The 22,056-nt window shown below is 41.5% G+C and overlaps 1 protein-coding gene across 2 annotated transcripts in view; it reads left to right on the forward strand.

Annotated features, from left to right (window-relative positions):
• The window catches only part of DRD2 (dopamine receptor D2), a 66,123-nt gene that overhangs the window by 30,778 nt on the left and 13,289 nt on the right, over window positions 1–22,056 (forward strand). Inside the window, exons 2-5 of one of the 2 annotated variants that reach the window (XM_033917373.1) lie at window positions 617–726; window positions 7,902–8,038; window positions 15,234–15,427; window positions 16,589–16,675. In XM_033917373.1, coding sequence (XP_033773264.1) covers window positions 617–726; window positions 7,902–8,038; window positions 15,234–15,427; window positions 16,589–16,675 — 528 coding nt within the window. The remainder of the gene's footprint in view (window positions 1–616; window positions 727–7,901; window positions 8,039–15,233; window positions 15,428–16,588; window positions 16,676–22,056) is intronic. The other variant, XM_033917374.1, reaches the window with a different exon arrangement.

Consider the following 22,056-nt stretch of genomic DNA (forward strand, 5'->3'; position numbering starts at 1 on the left):
TGGAGGATGACCCAGTGAGAAAGGCTTAGGGTACTCTTGAGCTTTTGCACCTTAAGCCAGTGCCTAACCTAGATCTTGCCTCAAGCCGGCTCTGATAAACTTTATATATGTTGTCTAAAAATCAGTGGCGACTAGTGCAGCGCTAAGTGCAATTCTATAAAAGTTATGTGAACCTTATAGAATAGCGCTGACATGCGCCAATATGTGGCATAACGTTCAGTTGCGCCCTTTTTAAGTCAAGGAAAGCTTGACCTAAATGCGTGCGCCTAAGTCGTGTGCACAACAGTGCATAGGAGAAAAACTTCCACATTACTCAAAACCTGCCCACGATCCAGGCCTAACCACGCCCCTTTATGCTATGCGCCTCCCAAGTTGTGCGTGCAACTTTCAAATTAACTCCAATTAAGGTCAATGGGATGCTGATTGCCAATTATCGGTGCCAATGAAGCCTATTAATCAGTTAAGTTGTACGCATACATCAGCTACGCACACCGATGTGTGCACACAACTTTAGTCGCCAAATGCAGAATTTGGCCATTAATATACCTTGCTATGTACAGCCAATCAGAAAGTGGGTTATAATTTTATGCCCTGCCTTCTTCTCTTTGATCCTCAGGTGGTTGGTGAGTGGAGATTCAGTCGAATCCACTGTGATATCTTTGTTACTCTCGATGTGATGATGTGTACTGCCAGTATCCTCAACCTGTGTGCCATAAGCATTGACAGGTAAGATTTATTCATTTATTTATTCATTCAATTTTCTAGCCCGTCCTCCCAAAATAACCCAGAACGGGTTACAATATTATATACCAGATACTGACAGATATATACTCTTCCACAGGGAGAAGTAGAAATTATTTCTTCGGAACAGAGAGGAGTGAACACTCTTTATGGAGGGGACAGATTCAGAACTAATGCTAGGAAGTTCTTCTTCAGCCAGATGGTGGTGGACACCTGGAATGCGCTTAAAGAGGGCGTGGTAGGACAGAGTACGGTATTGGGTTTCAAGAAAGGATTAGATGCTTTCCTGGAGGAAAAGGGGATTGAAGGGTATAGATAAAGGATTAATATGCAGGTCCTGGACCTGACGGGCCGCCACGTGAGCGGGCTGCTGGGCACGATGGACCTCTGGTCTGACCCAGCAGAGGCACTGCTTATGTTCTTATGATTTGAAGAGCAAAACTGTAAATTAGAGGGAGTTACTGGGGGAAAGGTGAGTTTTTACAGCCTTCCTGAAGGCCAGTAGTTCTTCTAGAGAACTAATAGATTGTGGGAGTAGATTCCACAATTTTGGCAGGACATGTGAGTAGATTCATTTGTGGGCCGTTTCCAGATGAAGGGATCAACCTGGAAACAGCCCTCAAGCGTATTTACTCAAGTGCCCTGCCTAAATTGGGGATGTTCTGGGAGTGAAGTCGGCACTTCGCCAGTTAAGTCCTAATATTGAACTCTTAATTGGTCAAGGTAACTGCATAAAAGGGACCACATAAAACGCAGCCCTATCTTTATATGACAATCCATGGGCGGTTAAGTTCTGTATAGCGACTTATCTAGTTATGTCTTAGCTGGATATTCGAAGCCAAACCCCAAAAAATGGTCTGGACTTGAATATCCAGGAACAATGCTCCAGCGGCAGTCAGCAAAATGTTCACTGACACCGGCTGAATATTTTCCTCATTATTTCGAAGTATATGCATAATTTTGAAAACAACAGCTTGAATGTGGTACCAAATCCCACTCTAATCTAGGATTCAAACCATTTTTATTGATGATATAAAAATACAACCATGAAAAAGTTGAAAAGTAAATATCAAAACAAGAACGTTGACAAGAACTGCAAATAACTATAGGAATATCATCAAATTTTGAACCACACATCCCCCCTCTTAACATAAAGAAAATCCCCTCCAATCCCCTCTCCCCCATGACAACAGGCCCAGCAGGTTACAGCAAACGAGTAGTAGCCAAGATCCTGGTTCCGTAAAGACCTCGGCCTAGGAAGAAAGTAAAACCAAAGGGTCTAATCTACAATTTGTGTCACTCTATGCTTAAATAGGTTCAAGGTGTACAATTAAAGTGAGGGCAAAGATAGAAGAAAGGGGGGTATGAAGATATAGAAGGGAGGAGGGAGGGTGAAGTCTTCTGTAGGGAAGTACTGAGGAGATATTAGAAGTACAATTTACTTTGGAAGGGAAGAAATCTGTGAGTTAGAACAAGCTAGTGATTGTCAATGGAATATATTGCATCTGACATCACTTCCTGGAGCAGCACTTCCTACAGACAGGAGATGTACAGCCAGAATGGCATCACGCATGGACTTCTACCCACATGTACGATGGGCAATTAAAAGACCTGTTTTCAGGTATAGTTTTGTGTTCCCCGCACAAATGACTTTGAAAATTACACTTTTTGAGGGTAGGAATAGCTGATAGGCATCACAAGTGAGATTATTCACAAAGAATGGATTATCCTAAGGGCTGCATGCATATGTATTTTCTGCTAGCATAATTAGTATAGTAAGAAAAAAACTAAAAACAATTTAAAATTGTGTTTGCCTAATTTTCAAATTGACTCCTACTAGACCAGCACTGTCCGAAGTCATTAATTAATTTATTTAAAAATGTATATACCGCATAAGGGGAGACCGTGGCGCAGTGGTTAAAGCTACAGCCTCAGCACCCGGAGGTTGTGGGTTCAAACCCACGCTGCTCCTTGTGACCCTGGGCAAGTCACTTAATCCCCCCATTGCCCAGGTACGTTAGATAGATTGTGAGCCCACCGGGACAGACAGGGAAAACTGCTTGAGTACCTGAATAAATGCATGTAAACCGTTCTGAGCTCCCCTGGGAGAATGGTATAGAAAATTAAATAAATAAAAACTATGCGGTTTACAAACCGAAAGCATCCTTGAATAAAAATGTTTTTAGAAGACTTTTAAATTGTTCAAGGTTAAGTTCCATTTGGATGTGGTTGGGAAGGGAATCATGGTAGTGTGATGCTATGTTTATTTTGGGCACACAAAGTAACTATTTATTGGAAGGAGAGTACTTGTACAGTGGTACCTTGGATTACGAGCATAATCTGTTCCAGGAGCATGCTCGTAATCCAAAATGCTCGTATATCAAAGCAAGTTTCCCCATAGGAAGTAAGGGAAACTTACTTTAATATGTTCCCCCCCCCAAACCTTCCCCCCCCCCCGAGGCCAGCAGCGCTGCTCCCCCCCCCCCACGAGAACCGGCAATGCTCCCCCCAAAGGCCTCCCCCCGCGAACGGGCACCCTCCCCGCCGTAATCCGGCACCCCCCCCCCCCCGCCGCCACCGGCACCCTCTCGCTGCCACCTGAGATCCCCCAACCCACCCGAACCCTCTTCTTACTTCAGTGTAGCCTCCGCACCAGCATCGCTGGCATCAGCATGTCCTGTGCTCGAAAATCTGCTTCCTGTGCCGGGCCTTGAGCATGCGCGCATGCTCAAGGCCCGGCACAGGAAGCAGATTTTCGGGCACAGAACATGCTGGTGCCGATGCGGAGGCTACATTGGAAGTAAGAAGAGGGTTCGGGTGGGTTGGGGGATCTCAGGTGGCGGCGGGGGGGTGCCCAATGGCGATGGGCGGGTGCCCGATGGCGGCGGGGGGTGCCGGATCGCGGCGGAGGGGTGCCGGTTCGCGGGGGGGGCGTTCGTACAGCGAGGCAAGCTCGGTTTACGAGGCACCAAATTTGCGAATGTTTTGCTCATCTTGCAAAACACTCGCAAACCGGTGCACTTGTAAACTGAGGCTGTATTTAGAACCTAATTCTAATGTAATAACTGATCCCAATCTTATTGTAAGCCGCAATGATTCCTTGCTGAAAATTGCGAGATATAAGAAACTATGGGGTCCTTTTATTAAGGCTCGCTAAAGATTAGCGCGCACTAAATGCTAAGGCATCCATTATATTCTATGGGCGCCTTAGTATTTAGCGTGCGTTGATCTTTAGCACGTGCTAAATCGGTTAGTGCACCTTAAGAAAAGCACCCCTATATGGTATGGTATTTATTATTACATTGTATTTTTATTGTTTAGGTTTGTAAATTGCTTTGGACTGTTAGTTAAATTGACACTGCATCTAAAGATACAACTAAATTAACTGAGGAAAGCCTGATTTTGAGTTTTGAAAAATTTATATCTACTGATTGCTATGGATGTACTAAGAAAAGCAGCTTTAACGCTGATAGGTTGGCTCTGCAGAGGCTGGAGACCATTAGTGCTTTTTAACTAAATAGGAAATGAGTCCGTGGGAACAGATTGGTGGAATAGCACAGCCCTGATTTTTTATTTTATTTTTATTGGAATTTATTACCCACTTTTCATGAAGAGAAGCGGTTTACCATACATGAATGGTAATCAGGTAATAATAATAATAATAACTTTATTTTTCTATACCGGCATAGTCAGATTGACTTCTAGGCGGTTTACATAGAAAGAAGGCTGGACAATCAGCGAATTACACAGTGTGAGAGGAAGAAGTTACATAATAATTAAGGAAGCATAGTGAAGGAATACATGAGAGAAAGAAGTTACGTAATACATTGGGGGTGTAAGGGGAAAGAATATCTGAGGGAGGTCATCTAGTTAGGCAAGGAATTTATCTTGGTACATTACTCTTAAGTAATGTACCAAAACAATTTTTATCTCAGGAAGTTTCACTGTAGGCAAATTAGTGCAAAACATTTTCCTCATAGGCAAAAAAAAAAAAAAATTAGAAATCTTTAGTATTACAGACCTCAATGTATGATCTTGATTGCTGAAAGCTGAAAATAACCCCAAGCAGAAGTCATGGATCAAGGAGCTGACTTTTTCCTTGTACATAACATTATATTAAAGATAATTAGGATGAATTTAAAATAGCTTATAAGATACTGCAGTTATGGCAGGTTACAGCCAGTCCAAAGATTAAGCAGAAATTGGAGAAGTTTTAAAGGAATCACATGGTATGCATGGGTTTGCTCTTAAATGTACTGATTACATCTGCTTATCTAATACTTTGTTGATCACATTCTGTGAATGGCCCTTAAATCTTAAGTTATTTCTCTGCTTGTGATATCAGATAAAAACTAAAATATTGCATTATCTGATGGTGTATCATACAGCAATAAACAATGAAGGAGACCTTTGGTGCTCAATCACTTTGTGTAATAAGACTCAACATGATCGTGTTTCGATCCTAAAAGGCCTGCCTCAGGAGTCTGAATAATGATTGGGAAGTGATTATTAAAAAACTAGTATTTAAGCCCGTTACATTAACAGGTGCTAGAATACATGTGTCTGTCTGTCTTTCTTTCTGTTTGTCCCTATCCTTGGCCGCTATCTGTCTGCTGTCTCTCTCTTTGGCCACTGTCTGTCTGTTTCTCATGCCCCTTCTCCCACCTACCTGTCTTTCTGTGTGTGTGTGTGTGTGTGTGTTTTTTAAATTCTTTATTCATTTTCAATATTTTCAATAAGTGCAATACAAATTAAATACATTTTATATTTAAGACATCACTTAATACTCTTTCAAGAAACAAATCAATCTATATCCCTCCCCCCACTCTATCCCATAACTATTATAAATTTTTAATTTAATAATCAAATCTTCAAAAAGCTCATTATGATACACATGCTGTGTGTGTGTCTTTATTTCCATCTCTCTGTCTCCGTGCCCCCTGCCTGTCTTTTTATCATGTCCCTTCTCCCACGTACCTTTTTTTTTTGTGTAGAGTGCAAAGGGCAACCGGCGCACAGAAACCGCCGCTGGCTCAGCTGTAGGAAGTGTAGGAAAGCCCTGAAAACCGCCACCTGCGCACGCGCCGCTACTACCATGTCTCTGCCTACTCTGCCACGGAGCTACGGATCACAGAGGCAGAGATCACGGAGGTAGGAGTGCGCATGCGCGCTTATGGTTTTATTATTATTGATATTGCAGACAATCAATGCATATATTGTAGTATAGTCAAACCTTGGTTTGCAAGTAACGTGGTTTGGGAGTGTTTTGCAAGAAGAGCAAACTTTAACTCGCAAAACGAGTGTTGACTTGATCAACGAGCGTGTCACCTCCCCCTCCCCACCTTACCTCCAGCTGGCAAACAACCCGCACCAACCCGCACCGGCACCACCGCTACCTGGATGTCCCTGGGTGGGTAGAGTTGTGCAAAGGTCCGCCCTCTAGCCCTAATTGGTGGAAGGCAGGCAGGAAAGGCATCTCGGCTACTTCATAGAGGTGAGGAGGAGCTTATATAGGAAGTGGAAGCAAAAGGGGGTTGAGCTTGGCTAAGGAAATGCTGCGTTCCGGCTCTGGAACGCGAGCCCCCCACCCCTCCCCAGCATCCAGCCTTGCTTTCATTACCCTGTCCCCCACCTTCTTCAGCCAGGTCCCCCGCCAACCTGCCTCACTTTCTTTCCACCCTGACGCCCTGCTACTATCGCCTCTCATCCTGTGTGGAGCTGACAATGCCTGGTGAAAGGTGAGCAGAACGGAGCCATGAGGGGAGAGACTGGCGATATCAGGAAACCGGAACCAGATGGGCCCATGATCATCCTGTGCAGAGCTGCCCATGCCTGGTGAAAGGTGATCAGAGCAGAACGGGGCCGATAGCAGTAGCGGGAAACCAGATGGGTCCATGAAGTGGGATTGGAGCAATAATGGGTACCATGAGATGATGCTGGCATTGTAACACTCTCGGAGCAGCTGGGGGCTGAGAGGGAGCCTGTATGGAGGAGCAGGCCTTGATTTGAGAGCGGGGCCTGTTAACGATGGGAGGACGAGAAAAGGGAAAGATGATCTGTGAGGATGAAAAAAGAGGGGAGTACATATGCTGGGTTGGAGAAGTGTTAGAACAAATCATCCTAGTTTCCATTAATTTGTATGGGGAAACTCGCTTTGATATACTAGTACTTTGGATTACGAGCATGCTTCTGGAACGAATTATGCTCGCAAATCAAGATACCACTGTATATAAAACCATTATAACGACTTCTGTTTATTTATGATGGAACAAGGCTTAACAATCAAGTTGTTCAGTGTTGAAACACGCAAGTATCATCTGGAGGGTGTGTGTGTGTATGCGTGTGTGTGTAATGCTTTCAGTCATTATAATGGTTTTGCATACTACAACATATGCATTGATCGTCTGTGATACCTTTCAATAATCACTTCCCAGTCTTTTATTTAGACTTCTGAGGCAGGCCATTTAGGGCCGAAACACGAACGTGTCAAGTCTTATTACACAATAAAATGATTGAGCAACGAAGGTTCCTTTCGTTGTTTATAGATTTCCAAGACTTGGGAAGGTGGTATCTCCTGTTCCTTCGTGGTGTCATAGGCAGAGGCATGTATTTTCTAGGGTATGCACTGAAAATGTTTTTGTTTCATTTTGTTTAGAATTAAATTAAAATGTCAAAAAGTAACACACAAAAAAAATGAAATGGAAAAGTTTCAGTCCCACTCCTCCCTCAAGTTTGAATAAGAAGCTCCCTTGGACTTGTCCACAGCTCACACAGGACCCTCTCCTGGATCATACCTTGCTCCTGCCTCGCCAGTGCCTTAATTCTAAATGGTACCAGATGGCTACCAGTACGACAGGAGCATTTGAGGAACATGGGTGGGAAAAGGAATTGGTGGGGCCAGAGGATGGTGAAAGAACCTGGCTGGCTTTTTTAAAGAAGGCACAAGACTTCTTGGTTTTTTGTTTGTTTGTTTTGGGAATGCCATGAATAAAGAACGTTTGTGAAATTTCTATTTTGTTTCCAATGAAAGCATGTCCCTAATCCTTTACTCACGCAAAAAGTGCAGGCAGGCTCCACTGATGCATAACTTAAGGAGAGTCCCATCTATGGCTGTTATTTGCGTATGGCATGACATTGTATGTTCTCTTTCTGTGCTGCAGGTACACAGCTGTGGCCATGCCAATGCTATACAACACCCGCTACAGCTCCAAGCGCAGAGTGACTGTCATGATTTCTGTGGTATGGGTACTCTCTTTTGCCATTTCCTGCCCACTTTTGTTTGGGCTTAATAAAACAGGTAAAACCCCACATCAGTGCAATATCATTCAAGGCTAGTGTTTGTTTCAATGCAAAGCCCCTTTTTTTGTTTGGCTGTCTTGTGTGTCCGTTCGTCTTGACTACATCATACTCTCTCAAAAGTAGAGGCTGTCCATTATCACTTGGAGTCTATACATGGCGCTGAAATTCTGGCACGGGCCCAAGATGTGTATATGCAACTAAATTGGTTAACAAGCCATCAACTATCAATTAATTGGCCTTCACAATCATTTATTGAAGTTAATTGGCACTAGTTTGGATTTGTGCATCCATCTGTCTGCATGCTATGCTATAATACCAGATGCTTAAATCTCATAGTGCACAACTCAAAAGGGGGCATGCATAAAATTTACAAGGGTCTGACTAGGTTTCACCTGGCATAAATGCCAGTACCCAGCTTTAGGCATGGGAATCGGCTCTACGTGCTATTCTAAAAGGGTGCTCATCCTGGAGCACTTTTTTATAGAATGGTGCTTAGCATCCATTTTTTTTTTCCAGCACCAATTTTTCAGCGTCGTTTATAGAATTCCCCCGTGTTTCTGGACAATGCTGCATCCATCTAGTGCAGCATTTCCTGAGTTGTCAAGATATCCACAATGAATATACATGAGATTGATTTGCATATACTGCCTCCATTATATGCAAATGTCTTTCATGCATATATATTGTGGATACCCTGAAAACTTAACTGGCAAGGGGGGTACTCCAGGACCAACTTGGAAAACACTGATCTAATAGGCAATGTAGAAATTATGACGATAATAATAATTTATAGCAGTGTCTCTCAAACTATCTCCAGCCGCAGCACACTAAAGGTAGTGGCCGCGGCTCGAGGCGCCTGTAAGTGCGCGGACATCACCGTGATGATGTCACATGCCTGCTTCAACGTCAATGCGTGAAGGCCCTCCAGACGGGCCCTGAGATGTCAGTGGGGGTGTCAGCAGGGAAGAGGGCCGGAGAGAAGGAGAGGTGCTGGCGCCCGCTGATTGCCTACAGGACGTGCCTCTCGCAGGCAGTCAGCCGGCGCTGGCGCCTCCCCTCCTCCCCAGTGTGCTGCGGCACATCTGAAATCTCAGGAGGCACACTAGTGTGCCACGGCACACAGTTTGCGATGCACTGATTTATAGGATACTGGGTATTTGGGCATTGTGTATTGTGCTTTAAGGAAGAAATGGGAAAGGGACGCACAAAGAGTGCTCCTAGATTTAGGCAACTGGAGGGCACCTGATTGGCGCATATTCTATAAAGGAAAGTGTGCGCCTACTTTCTACATTATGAGCTTAGCTAGGACCACATATGACAGCTAGTTCTCTAAATATTTATTTGGTCAATATTCAGTCAGCATCATTTTAAATGCTTACCACTGCTGGCTGAATTAGATCCTAATATTCAATGCTGGCACCAATGCAGGTACCAGCACTGAAAATTGGGGCTCTGTACAAGCTTTGACAAATCCAAAACTTCACCTCACTCTATAAGAGGAGGAAATCAAAGGTTATACGGCTAAATCTCCAAACTGAGATAAGCCACAACATCCACCTCTGATAGGTTGTAAGTCTTTAACACTTGCTGTACTCCGTCATCTTCTAATCTTTTCAGAAGTAAGACAAACCAGTGGCATCTGATCATTCATTCATTCATTCATTTTTCCCGGCAGATCTAGCACCTGAAATGTGAGGACGCTAAAGAAAGAGTGCCTACTGTGAACCCTTGAGAAAGCCCTGCTTGGGAGAAACGGGTCCCGTCGGGGCATGCTAGTAACTCTGCACGATTAAAAGAAAAATAAATGAATGAATTATCAGATGCCACTGGTTTGTCTTACTTCTGAAAAGATTAGAAGATGACGGAGTACAGCAAGTGTTAAAGACTTACAACGTATCAGAGGTGGATGTTGTGGCTTATCTCAGTTTGGAGATTTAGCCGTATAACCTTTGATTTCCTCTTCTTATAGAGTGAGGTGAAGTTTTGGATTTGTCAAGGTTTGAATAACCTCACTTTCATCTTCATACATTTTTGAGGGCTCTGTACAAGCTCTAAGCAGAACCTAGATCTAAGTGGCCAGGTGTGATATTTAGCAAGCTGCCTGGTTTGTTAACTGTGCAGAGGGCTGAATATCAGCTAAAATCTTCCCCAGAGCATTTCCCCTCCCTAGAGCATCTCCCCCACCCCAGAAGTCTCTTCCCCCCCCCCACACCCGATACTAGCACGCTCAAATCCCCCCCCCCCCGATCATAGCACTCCTCCAAAATCCACTCCTCGCTACACACATACACTTGTTTGCAGTCCTCCCAAGCCCTCCCCCCAAGACAGCTCCAACCCTCGACCCCCATCCCCAATAGGTTTCCTGGTCGTTTAATGGATCGTTGAGGAATCAACGATCCTCACTTGCTCCAGCCCATGCCGGCTCCCGAGTTAAAACTACTGCTGCACTCTCTACTGCAGTCTCACAGAACTTGGTAGCATTCATGAGTTACACAGCATTATTTGATGGATAGGGCTGTTATACCCTCTCTCTCTCTGTTTAGCTAAACTGGAAGTGTGGACTGCAGGAAAGAACAGTGTTAGCCAAATATTTCCTGGCTATGTGAAAGTCTATAAGGATTCTAAGCGCATTTTGGCACATGAAAATTTTTTTAAAAATGGCACAGAAATGAATCACTTTGAACTGGAAAAATAAAAAGACCCTTCCCTCAATACAGCAGTACATTAATGAGTTGAAGACAGTCTGCATTGCTTGGAAAGCATATTTATATTCCGAGAAGCACAGAGTATAATTTCTTAAGGGTTTAGAAGACTAGAATTAAAGATATTGGCTAGTTGTTAGCCAGAAAGCTTAGTTTACACAGTTGCTGTTCAATAATACAAATGCCAACTATGGCGTACAGCTTTTAATAATCACATCAGGTTCCAGAGTGACTTATTCTAATTCTTTATTTATGATGGCAATTTAGTGTTGCAGTACTCAGCTTAGCTGACCTTGGTGAATTCTTAGGTAAGAAAAGTTGCATGAATTATACATCTGTGGTGAGACTTGCATATGTTCATTTGATTCATGGCAGATGTACATTAGTGTATTGACACCTTATTCACTGAATAAGGGTGGTAGATGCGTGGAACAGTCTCCCGGAAGAGGTGGTGGAGACAGAGACTGTATCTGAATTCAAGAAGGCCTGGGATAGGCACGTGGGATCTCTTAGAGAGAGGCAGAGATAATGGTTACTGCGGATGGGCAGACTGGATGGGCCATTTGGCATTAAACTGTCATCATGTTACTATGTTTCTATAACCATAAAGCTCTATGACATCACAATGCAGGTGTAAAGAGCACTAGCCAATAGGGAGAGGAAGAGATCATGGTTACTGCAGATGGGCAGACTGGATGGGCCATTTGGCCTTTATCTGTCATCACGTTGCTATGTTTCTATATCTCCGACTTTAGTCACCGTGATTTTTCAAAACACTAATCAATGAATCAAATAATCATTCAAGTAAAAACCGGCTTCAGAGTGAACGCTCAGATCCATAACCAAACTCTAGTGAAAATTCACGGAGCCAGTTAGTTTAGAGACCATCATAGCTAGTTCACTGTCTCTGTCACCTGCTGTCTTAAAACAAGGCCAAAATATCATAACAGCAATGATGTTACACGCTATACTTATCTGACATGCAGAGTGGCAATGCTGCTGCTCTAAAGCTGCTCCGGGTCCATACTTATATTACTGCTAAACTGCTGCTGCCATGCTCTCTCCGACCCCCCAACCCGGGTTTCACGGTTGGCGTCTTCAGGAGATGATACTATAACGAAAACATAATGCTAATAACTACACCACAGTGAAACAAGGGCCACGGTGCTGTAGAAGCCCAAATTGAACCATAAATATTACATCTGTATCACAAATGTGAATCAAAAACTTGAATATACTTATTCCGGCTTACCGGGACGTAAAACTCCTCAACCCAGCATCTGTGAGGGGGGGGGGGCGGAATCGGTGTGGGCAGGCATCAGCAAGGGGGGCATCGGCACGGGGGGGCAGGTTAAAACCACAGGCTGGCAATGCATTTTACAAAATATATAAAAAAGGAAGAATTCCTTTTTTATGTATTCTGCCAAAGCGCATTGCCAGCCCATGGTTTTAAAGGGCAGGAGAGTCGGATCAGCAAACCCAAATCGGTCTTCCTTCTTCAGTTTGGTGAATTGCAGCCCTGCCTACTTTGCATGCCGTTTCCCCTCATTTGCATGCACGGATCGGAAGCGGATCGCAGGAGAGGTTAGTGAATCGGGCCGGAGGGAAATCGGGTCACAAAAGGAGTCACAAACCCACCAGTACCCGATCTGTTTGCTTAGTGAATCTAGCCCTTAGTGATTACAAACAAGGAAAGTGTTTCTGATGTTATAGTGGGTGATCATCTCGCCTCCAGTGATCACTGCATGGTAGGGTTTAATATTAAGATGGGTATAGAGAGGAGTCATGCAAAAGTAAATGTTCCAGACTTTTAAAAAACTAACTTTGTTCAGATGAGGGATTATGTCAAGGAATTGTTGTCTGGATGGGAACGTCTGGAAGGAGTGGAAATGCAGTGGGCAAAACTGAAAGGAGTAATTATAAGAGCGACAAACCTTTTTGTGAGGCAAGTAAGTAAAAGTAAGAGGAAAAGAAGGCCGCTTTGGTTCTCAAAAGTAGTATCTGAGAAGGTAAGGAATAAGAGGTTAGCTTTCATAAACTACAAAACATCACAGAAAGAGGAAGGCAGGCAAAATATCTGGAAAAGTTAAGAGAGGCTGGTGGTCGTGTAGTCAGAAAAGTAAGGATGCAAATGGAAGAAAAAATAGTTGACACGGTAAAATGGGGAGACAAGATATTTTTTTTAGATATATTAGTGATAAGATGAAGTGCAAAAGTGGCATTGTGAGACTCAAAGGTGAATAACCAACCTGATTTTATTAACAGTCTTTTAATTCCGTACGTAACAACAAAATCCCTTCGTTCCACTTCTCAAAATCTTTTAGTTATACCATCATTAAAATCAATAAATACTTTACACACCAACAACTTTGCTGTCACTGCCCCTTCGCTTTGGAATCTACTGCCTATAAATCTCCGTAACGAATTAGATATAAAACAATTTAAAATAGCATTAAAAACATTTCTATTCCGAGACGCTTTTTGTTAAATGGCCTCTTTCTTTCTTTTTTTTTTTGATAATTTTTTACCTAACCTACTGTTTTAGCCTTTATGACTTATCTATCCTATACTTATTGTAGTTCCTTCCCATCTGCCCTTTTGTTGCCGTATGTTTGAGTAAGTCATTTGTCTTCCCTGTTTTAATATGTTTAATTTGTTTTTGTGTAATTTTATTATGTTAACCGCTTAGAAGTTGGATTAAGCGGTCAAACAAATTTTTAATAAACTTGAAACTTGATGTAGAAGCTGATAAAGAAAAGGCTGAATTGCTTAACAAATATTTCTGTTCTGTGTTCATGGCTGAAGCAATAAAATGCCTCAAATTGGTAAGGCAAGACCTCACAGTTACAGAATTGCCCTCTTAAATGCTATTTCAAGGTCATGCTGAAAGAAAGTTGGAATGAACTAGAAAATAAGTTCAGAGGTTAGTATGGTGCACAGAAACAAAAGATTCAGAGTGTGAGTGAGTAATTTCAAGAATTCCAAAACCCAAGCTAAAGCTGCCTAGATATTGAGAAGACCTTTGCAGTTACTTGTGAGGAGTGGAGTCTGAGGGGCTGCTGAAAAGTTCTCAGCCCAACCAACATATCGAGGGATATACACTTAGAACCTGATTCTATATAGGACGCTGATATCGGGGGTGCCTAAGAAGCGGCCACCGATCTATGATGAATCATGCATCAGCATCCTATTCAGAATTGTGTCTACACTCCTGGACAGACGCCTTACATGTAGGCCAGCATTTTGCTTAAGCACGCCCAAGGCCACTTCTGGGTGAAACCACGCCCATGCCCCGCTTTGGGCGTACTTAAGCAATGGGTATGCATCTTTGTAGATGTGCTACAGAAGCCTACAATGTAGGTGTCCTATTTCAGACACTTTTTTATGTTGAAACATTTTATTGAAGAAATCAATCAAATACAATAAATGCTCATTACAATTAAATTCAAAGCTCAAATTTTACATAAATAATTTTATCATTTCTCCAAAATATATTTTTCATATTACCTATTCATAATACCATATATACCCCCATACCTTCCCTTCACATCCCCCCAAATTTTTAAAAATATAACAATGTAATAAATTAATTATATAAATATACAATTCATGAAATTCCAACTATTATTATCATCAAACAAATTCCCTCCCTACCCCCATAATGAAAGATGACACATATTACAGTGTTAAGAAGCAATGAAGGTTTCTTATTTCTCAATATAAAACATTAAGAATCATACTACGAGCTCTATGGGAAAGATTTTGAATATATGGATTCCAAATTTTCAAGAAATACCTAGTTCTTCTAGGAAATTTACAAACCTCCCAGACTTCAAATAAAATTAACCAATGGAATTGGTTCCTCCAATGCCAAAAACTAGGAGGATCTTTCTGTAACCAATATTATAGAATACACTTATGACCAATCATGCATGCTTTCTGAAATAAAATATTTCTTTCTAATCCAAAACCCCCACAAGCAGCAGCTTTACGAAATATTACCCCCCTTACAGATTCAACTAATTGAATATTCCATAAAGCACCTAAAAATAATAAGATGGCAGACCAAAATGATTTAATGAGAGGACATTGCCACAATGCATGAGATAAAGTATTTGGGTATTTTTTTTTTTTTAAACGTGCATCCCGATTGGCTGGCAGACGGCATGAGGACGCCTACTGCTACCTGCAATCGGGACGCATGTTTTAAGAATCAGGTCCTTAATCCAGTGATTTTCTACTTTTTTTGTACCATCTGAAAAATACAGAAAGAAAAAAGCAGAAAATCGCTGAACTACTTGTAGAGCCCTCGATGGAGACTGCCCCAAAGTTGGGCTGAGAACTTTTCAGCGGCCCCTCATAATAGTTGTTTCCACTGGGAAAGTTAGAAGTAATCACTTTAATCAAGAGTTATGCAATCTCAGAGTGAAGGAATGGTAACACCCCCAACATTTCAGAAAAGATTCATGCAATGCAACTTTTGTTTTTCAGATATTAACAATGAGTGTATCATTGCAAATCCTGCCTTTGTTGTCTATTCCTCCATCGTCTCTTTCTATGCTCCCTTCATTGTCACCCTGCTGGTGTATGTTCAGATTTATATCGTTCTCCGAAAACGCAGGAAGCGTGTCAACACCAAACGCAATAGCCATGGCCTGGAGGCAGAAATGAAAGTATCACACAAGGTATCATCACAATGCTTGACAAATGTTTTCTTCAGTTTCCTTCTCCCCATTCTCTACAAGCCAGTGGTGTGGAAACACTTCTGTTTTACCACAAATCTCAAAACAAACCCAAAATAAAATGGGGGAGAAAACTTATAAAAAATTGTAAATATAAACGTTGTAAATAGTTAAAGTAGGGATTCATTCACACCAAAAAAATATATAATAACAGGTACAGGACAGTTGACAAAATCATAAATAAACGGAGAAAAATAAACCTCAATTGTGGGTCGCCGGGACTACACAAGTACCCAAAGCTCACCACCTCATCACGGTTTTATAAAAAAACTCCGTACAATTATATGTTGCTTTCACACTTCAACATCTCTTTAAAAGAATAGTTTTCAAAAAATTCTCAAAGGATTTGAATTTCAACGTCCATAAATTTTCTATTATTAGGTGAAACAGTCCCAAACTAACTATATTTATGGCAATCAGCTCCAGCTGTAGACAAATTCAAAACAGGGTTTAATAGTGTGGCTGTAAAACCTGCATAATAGCATATATAAGAGAGTTAAACACTCATCTGAAGGAGAATCTTCGTCCCGATAGAAAAGATCTTCTATTTCGCCTGATTTTGTCAACTGTCCTGTACCTGTTATTATATATTTTTTTGGTGTGAATGAATCCCTACTTTAACTATTTACAATGTTTATATTTACAATTTTTTCTTCACGGAATACGATTGTACCTTCATTATATTTAGGAGAAAACTTATAGGCATCAGGAAAGCATGCTGCAGATCTGGCTTATAAAACAATACAGCATTTTGAAATTTTCAACATAATTTGTTCTCAGAACAAATCTGGTAAACAAAGTTTGCAACCGTCTGTCTTTATGAAGTATTTTCCTCTTTACTTATGAACTTGGGGACAATTTTCAGAGCAAAATGAAAAATCATCTACTCATATCAGGTGCACTTTTAGTTAAAACCATATCAGGCATGACCCAAATACTTGCAATCTGTTTGGCCATCTAAAGAAACAGCAGTGGAAAATTAGCTACAAAGCCCACTGGTCCAAAGTGTTTGCTCACCTTACAACATTAAAAAGCTATTCATAGCGGCCCCCAAATTTCTGAAGAAAATGTATTTCTTGTAATCTCCTGCTGCTTGTTTCTTAGGACAAATGCACCCATCCGGAAGATGTGAAGCTCTGTTCAGTCCTTATGAAATCCAATGGGAGCTTCCCAGTTAATAAGAAAAAAGTGGTAAGTGTTACATGACAGTGACTCATCCACAAGAAAGACTATTCTTTGCTCAGAGCAGCACAACAAAAATGAAAGAACATGTTCTGTTCAACAGAACATTGCAACCTATCAATTTGGACAGCCAAGAGTTGCAAGAAATAGGTCTACCATAAGACCTTCCTGGTCAATAGCAAGTATGCATATAAGCAACTATTAATACAGGGAGGAAGTCAATGCAAAACACTGGAAATATGATTGCAATTCTAACCAGCAAATTTTAATGGGAGAGGGAGGGATACCCAGTGTAGGGTTACCATATGGCTCTAGAAAAAGGAGGACGGACTGAGATATCCGGGATATTTCCACTGAAAGCAATGGAAGTAAAACCCAGATTTCTCAATCCAGCCTCTTTTTTTTCTGGAGCCATATGGTAACCCTAACCCAGTGACTCAAGGGGTAAGGGCTGTGCACAGTCAAATAAAGGACCTGGTTTTGATTCCAAAGCCTAGCCTCTACTCCTTGAGCTAGTCAGGGTTGTGAATTCTGTGGAGTTAACACTCAGAGCCCTTGGGTGCGGGGGAGGGCATGGTAGAGCTCTTGTCATTGTGCAACAGGGACATCTACTGGTGAGAATCTGGTTTTGGAGGGAATTGTGGCTTCTAACCAAAGACTCTAGCTAGCCCCAGGTAGCCTAACAAAGGCTGGTTCCAATTTATCTGGAAACCTGAGGAAATTGCTTAACAAAAAACAAGCAAACCTCTATTTTTCATGCTTTTCTAGATTGCTTCATGTTCTGTTATTCATCTCTAGAAAGCATCCTCCTTCCCATGCAATCTCCAAGAAGCTTGCACTATCTCTATACTTTGGGGATTTCAGGATAAGAATGTTTCATAATCAATTTAATTGGAGGATGGAATGATTACTAAATGAACTTTAACATACTCCAAGAATTAGGACGCAGCATGAGTTACTGAGTACTATTATAAAAACCAGGGAAATCATACTTGGTGTTATATCTAGGGCAGGGGTAGGCAATTCAGGTCCTCGAGAGCCAGAGCCAGGTCAGGTTTTCAGGATATTCACAATGAATATGTAAGAGATGGATTTGCATGCACTGCCTCCTTGAGATGCAAATCTATCTCATGCATATTTATTGTGGATATCCTGAAAACCTGACCTGGTTCCGGCTCTCGAGGACCGGAATTGCCTATGCCTGATCTAGGGTTACCATATGGCTCCAGAAAAAGAAGAACGGATTAAAACATCCGGGTTTTTCTTCCATTGCTTTCAATGGAAGTTAAACCTGGATGTCTCAATCCGTCCTCCTTTTTCTGGAGCCATATGGTAAACCTAATTTAGCTATATCACTCTCACTGCCACAGAGGAAACCAGTACAAAAGTAAAATACTCCATTCAAAAGTTAATAACACTCACACATACACTTCTATTCTAGCTTGCAGTAGAGCCTGAAAACCAGTTTTCTGTGAGTAATCATTCATGGCCCTCAAACACCCATATTTCCGATCCATATCAGAAGAGAAAGAGGAAAAGTGATCACCATCCTAAAAAAATATACAAGATAAGCAGCTATAAGACAGAACAAAAGTCAAAATAGTCTCATTAGCTGAAGTGCCAGTCCATTCTTTACAAATTAATACAGTTGTGACATTTTTGCTGAAGGAAATACATGCATGTAATTGCCTCATAACCTTGTCCATTAGCTCCTGCTAAACACAACTCTGTTCATAGACAAGATAGAGACTTTCCAGACATAGGAGATGACAGATTCTAATTTGCAAAACCTTTCAGTTGACTCTGTGATTATATACTCTATGACTGGAGGCACGTCAAGTGAGTCAAGTGATAAAATACAGGAATATTTTGGCATCTGGTCAACCATTCGATTCCTCAAAGTCTCCCTAGTTCATAGCTAAGTGCTTCTGTTCAGGGAGGTTAATTAGACTGAAATGATTTAAAATTAGCCTGCAATAGCCGAACAGGGACCTCTGTGTTTAAGTGCAGTGACTGCCGTCTAGAGGGACCTTCCATCTTGCATTCCAAGCATTATTTAATCTTTGGCCTGCATTAACTCAATAAAAAAAAATCTACACACACAATAACACTTTACTTATCTATGCTACAAGGAATACGTATGTCTGAAATCACCAAAGTCAGAGTTCTTGGGACCCCAAGTTGGATTTAAGCTATATTCTTAAAAAGTGAAAATAATACTTTAATTTATGCCACTGAGACATTCTATACTTCTGCCACCCATGCCCTATGGGATATAACCATCGCACTGCTAGCGAAAACTATAAAGAAGCACAAAGAGAAAGCATGATAAACCAGTCCATCCTCCACAAGATATTTCCAGGTCTTCAATGTTGTCCTTCTTTAGTAATTTCTTTGACAATTGTAATTACTAAATCTTATGTATTCTTTGATATTCAGTTCTAAATGTTGCATCAAATGAACTGCATAAAACAAGGAGCAGGTGAAGAGATGGGAGGGAGCAGTTCTTTGGGCAAAACACACACAGTACAATTATTTACATTTTAATGGGATTTATAGAAGTAAAAGTAGAACATTCCTGCTAGAATGTAATCTCCGCATGCTAAACCAAATTAGCCCATGGGGGTTCATTTCATAACAGGCTTCCTATGCACAATTTCCCTCCCCCCCAAAAAAAAACAAACAAACCAACAACCCCAACCTACTATTTTAAAAATAGGCACCCAGATGCCTTTATATAATAAGATCGAATAGCACATTTAGGGATGATATCAACATTGACTCTTGTTATTATTATACTGTTAACCCTAGATATTAGTAACTAGGTCTCAATGCATAAAATGGAATGTGAACTAAAATAAAATGAGTTAATGGTAAAATATAATGTCAACAGTAGCCCACATTGATAACTTCCCCCTTGAATGTGAAGGGTTTCAGTTTCTGGTAACCACAACTTATATTGTGATATCATAATGCCTCATTCCTTCAATGCCTAAGAGCCAACCACACATCAGTGATGTCACAACGGTTTGATTGTCCTATAATTGGCTCACTTTTATTACATATTAGCAGTGATTTTGATTTCTAGAGACATTTCTTTTTTTTCTTTAAGGGGGGGAAGTTATCAATGTGGGCTACCATCAAAATCCAGGGCAAGCAGTGGCTTCCCTCATGTCTTTCTCAATAACAGACTATGGACTTTTCCTCCAGGAAATTGTGTCAGCATTTGTGCACTACTGGGCCTGGGTTCTGGGTACCTATCAATGCCTCTTCCCAGCTTTGACGTAGGTGCACATTTATAAAATATGTATCCATTGCAGCTCCACCCTCACAACACCCTTTGGAATGGCTACACATGACCTTTTAGGAGTACTTTACTATTTAGCCACATAATTTTATAATGCAGAAAATGTTTTGGACGATCTAATTCAGTTGTCATTCGCCATGACACGCCCACATGTGATATTTATTTATTTGAAAAATTTCTTAAATACTACATCTACAATTCTATACTGTAAGTGAATATGGAAGCCATCTGGTATGTTAGCTTAGGTCTGACAAAAAAATTTGAGCTACTATGCTCTGGCTTTTCATGGCGATGTTAACATGCAATGTTAACCACACATTCCTTTGCCTTATAGATGCGACACTTTGGCAGCTCCATTTCTAGACAATTCTATAGCTACTAGAAGTCAGATTCAAAAATGAAGACTTGAGACCAGCAATGTTACTAATTTTATACCTCACCCTGTTAATCCTCTAAGACTCCTCAAAGTCTGCTTATAAAAATGTAAATACAATTGCATAATTACAAATAATAAAATACAGCATACTAAGGGCTCCTTTTACAAAGGTACGCTAGTGGTTTTAGCGCGCACTTAGCGTGTGCTAAAATGCCCCGTGCGCTAGCCACTATTGCCTCCTTTTAAGTAGGCTAGTGCGTGCGAATCGTGTGCGTGTGCTAAAAACACTAGCACACCTTCGTAAAAGAAGCCCTAAATACTGAATTCATAAACAACACATTCAATTCAAAGAAAAGAGAATTCATGAATGACACAGTTTCATGCAATTTTAAAAACAAATGCTTGTGGATGGTAACATTATAGCCGGTCACCTAAGGTTGAAGTCCATGTAACCACATACTGTATGTCTAACCTATTTCATAAAGCACAGGATCTTTTCTAGATAAGCCCTGCCAAAAAGTTAACCCCCGCCACCCAAAAAAAATTATAAAAAAGAGGCGCGATATGGAGGTCCCCCCGTCGGAGCCCTTAAAAAACTGGTCGACAGTTTATCCTATATTTTTTATAATGGTAAGTTTCATATCCTCTTTTTTATAATCTTTTTTGGTGCTCTGACGGGGGGTGGGGGGGGGAACCCCCCCCCCCCACTTTACTTTATACACATCGCGCCACGTTGTGGGGCCGTTGTGCTGAGAACTTCACTGGTTAAGGTTGCGTGCGCTGGCAAAAGGTGGCAGGGCTTAACTTTCAGCGCGTCCACTTTTTCCATTAGTGGCGGGGCTTATCTGGAAAAGATCCAAAGCACATAGGCGTTTCCATGTCTTTTATAAAATACCAGAGGCAAGGGACTCATATCCAAAAAATGGCATAAACCGACACGTAGACATTTTAGTCACCAAAGCATCCAAGTGCCGATTTTCAAAACTCGGTTTTTAGATGTCTTGCAGGGCATTCACCCTCCAAGACATCTAAATGTTAAGGGGGCATGTGCGAGGTGTGTTTTGGGTGGGCTTAGCACTTGGACATCTTGCAGGGATAATCAAACCTTTTATCAAAATGTCCAGGGTGTCATTTGGACATTCAGAGTTGGATCTGTTTTCGAAGCATCTAAGTGCCAAAAAGGTACCCAAACTGATCAGATGACCACTGGAAGGATGAAAGCATCCTCCCCCACACACACACACCCCCAGTGGTCATTGACCCCCCCCCTCCCATCCCCAAAGATGTAAATGAAACAGTGCATACCCGACTTTATGACAGATGCAGAAATAATTGAACATCCTAGTAGAGCAGCAAGCAGTTGTCTGGAGTAGCCTAGTAGGTGATGTGGTGAACCATAGAGAGGGGGATTCTAGGTCCATATCTCACATTACCCATTACATTTATGGTAGAAAGTGTGAGCCCACCAAAACCCACCCAAAACATACTGTACTGCCATATAGGTTACACTTGCAGCCATAACGGCTGTTGGAGTGGTAGACAGGTAGGTATTGTAGGTTTTGAGGGAGTTTTAGAGGGATTACCGTATGCTTTAAGGGGATTATAGTGAAATGTGTACCTGACATACTTTATGTGAAGTTCACAGCAATGTCTCCTAAGGTGCCCCACTGCTCTGTTGGCATGCCCGTTGCCAGTCCATTAAAATGC

Source organism: Geotrypetes seraphini, chromosome 13 (assembly GCF_902459505.1).
Source record: "Geotrypetes seraphini chromosome 13, aGeoSer1.1, whole genome shotgun sequence".
NCBI lineage: Eukaryota > Metazoa > Chordata > Amphibia > Gymnophiona > Dermophiidae > Geotrypetes > Geotrypetes seraphini.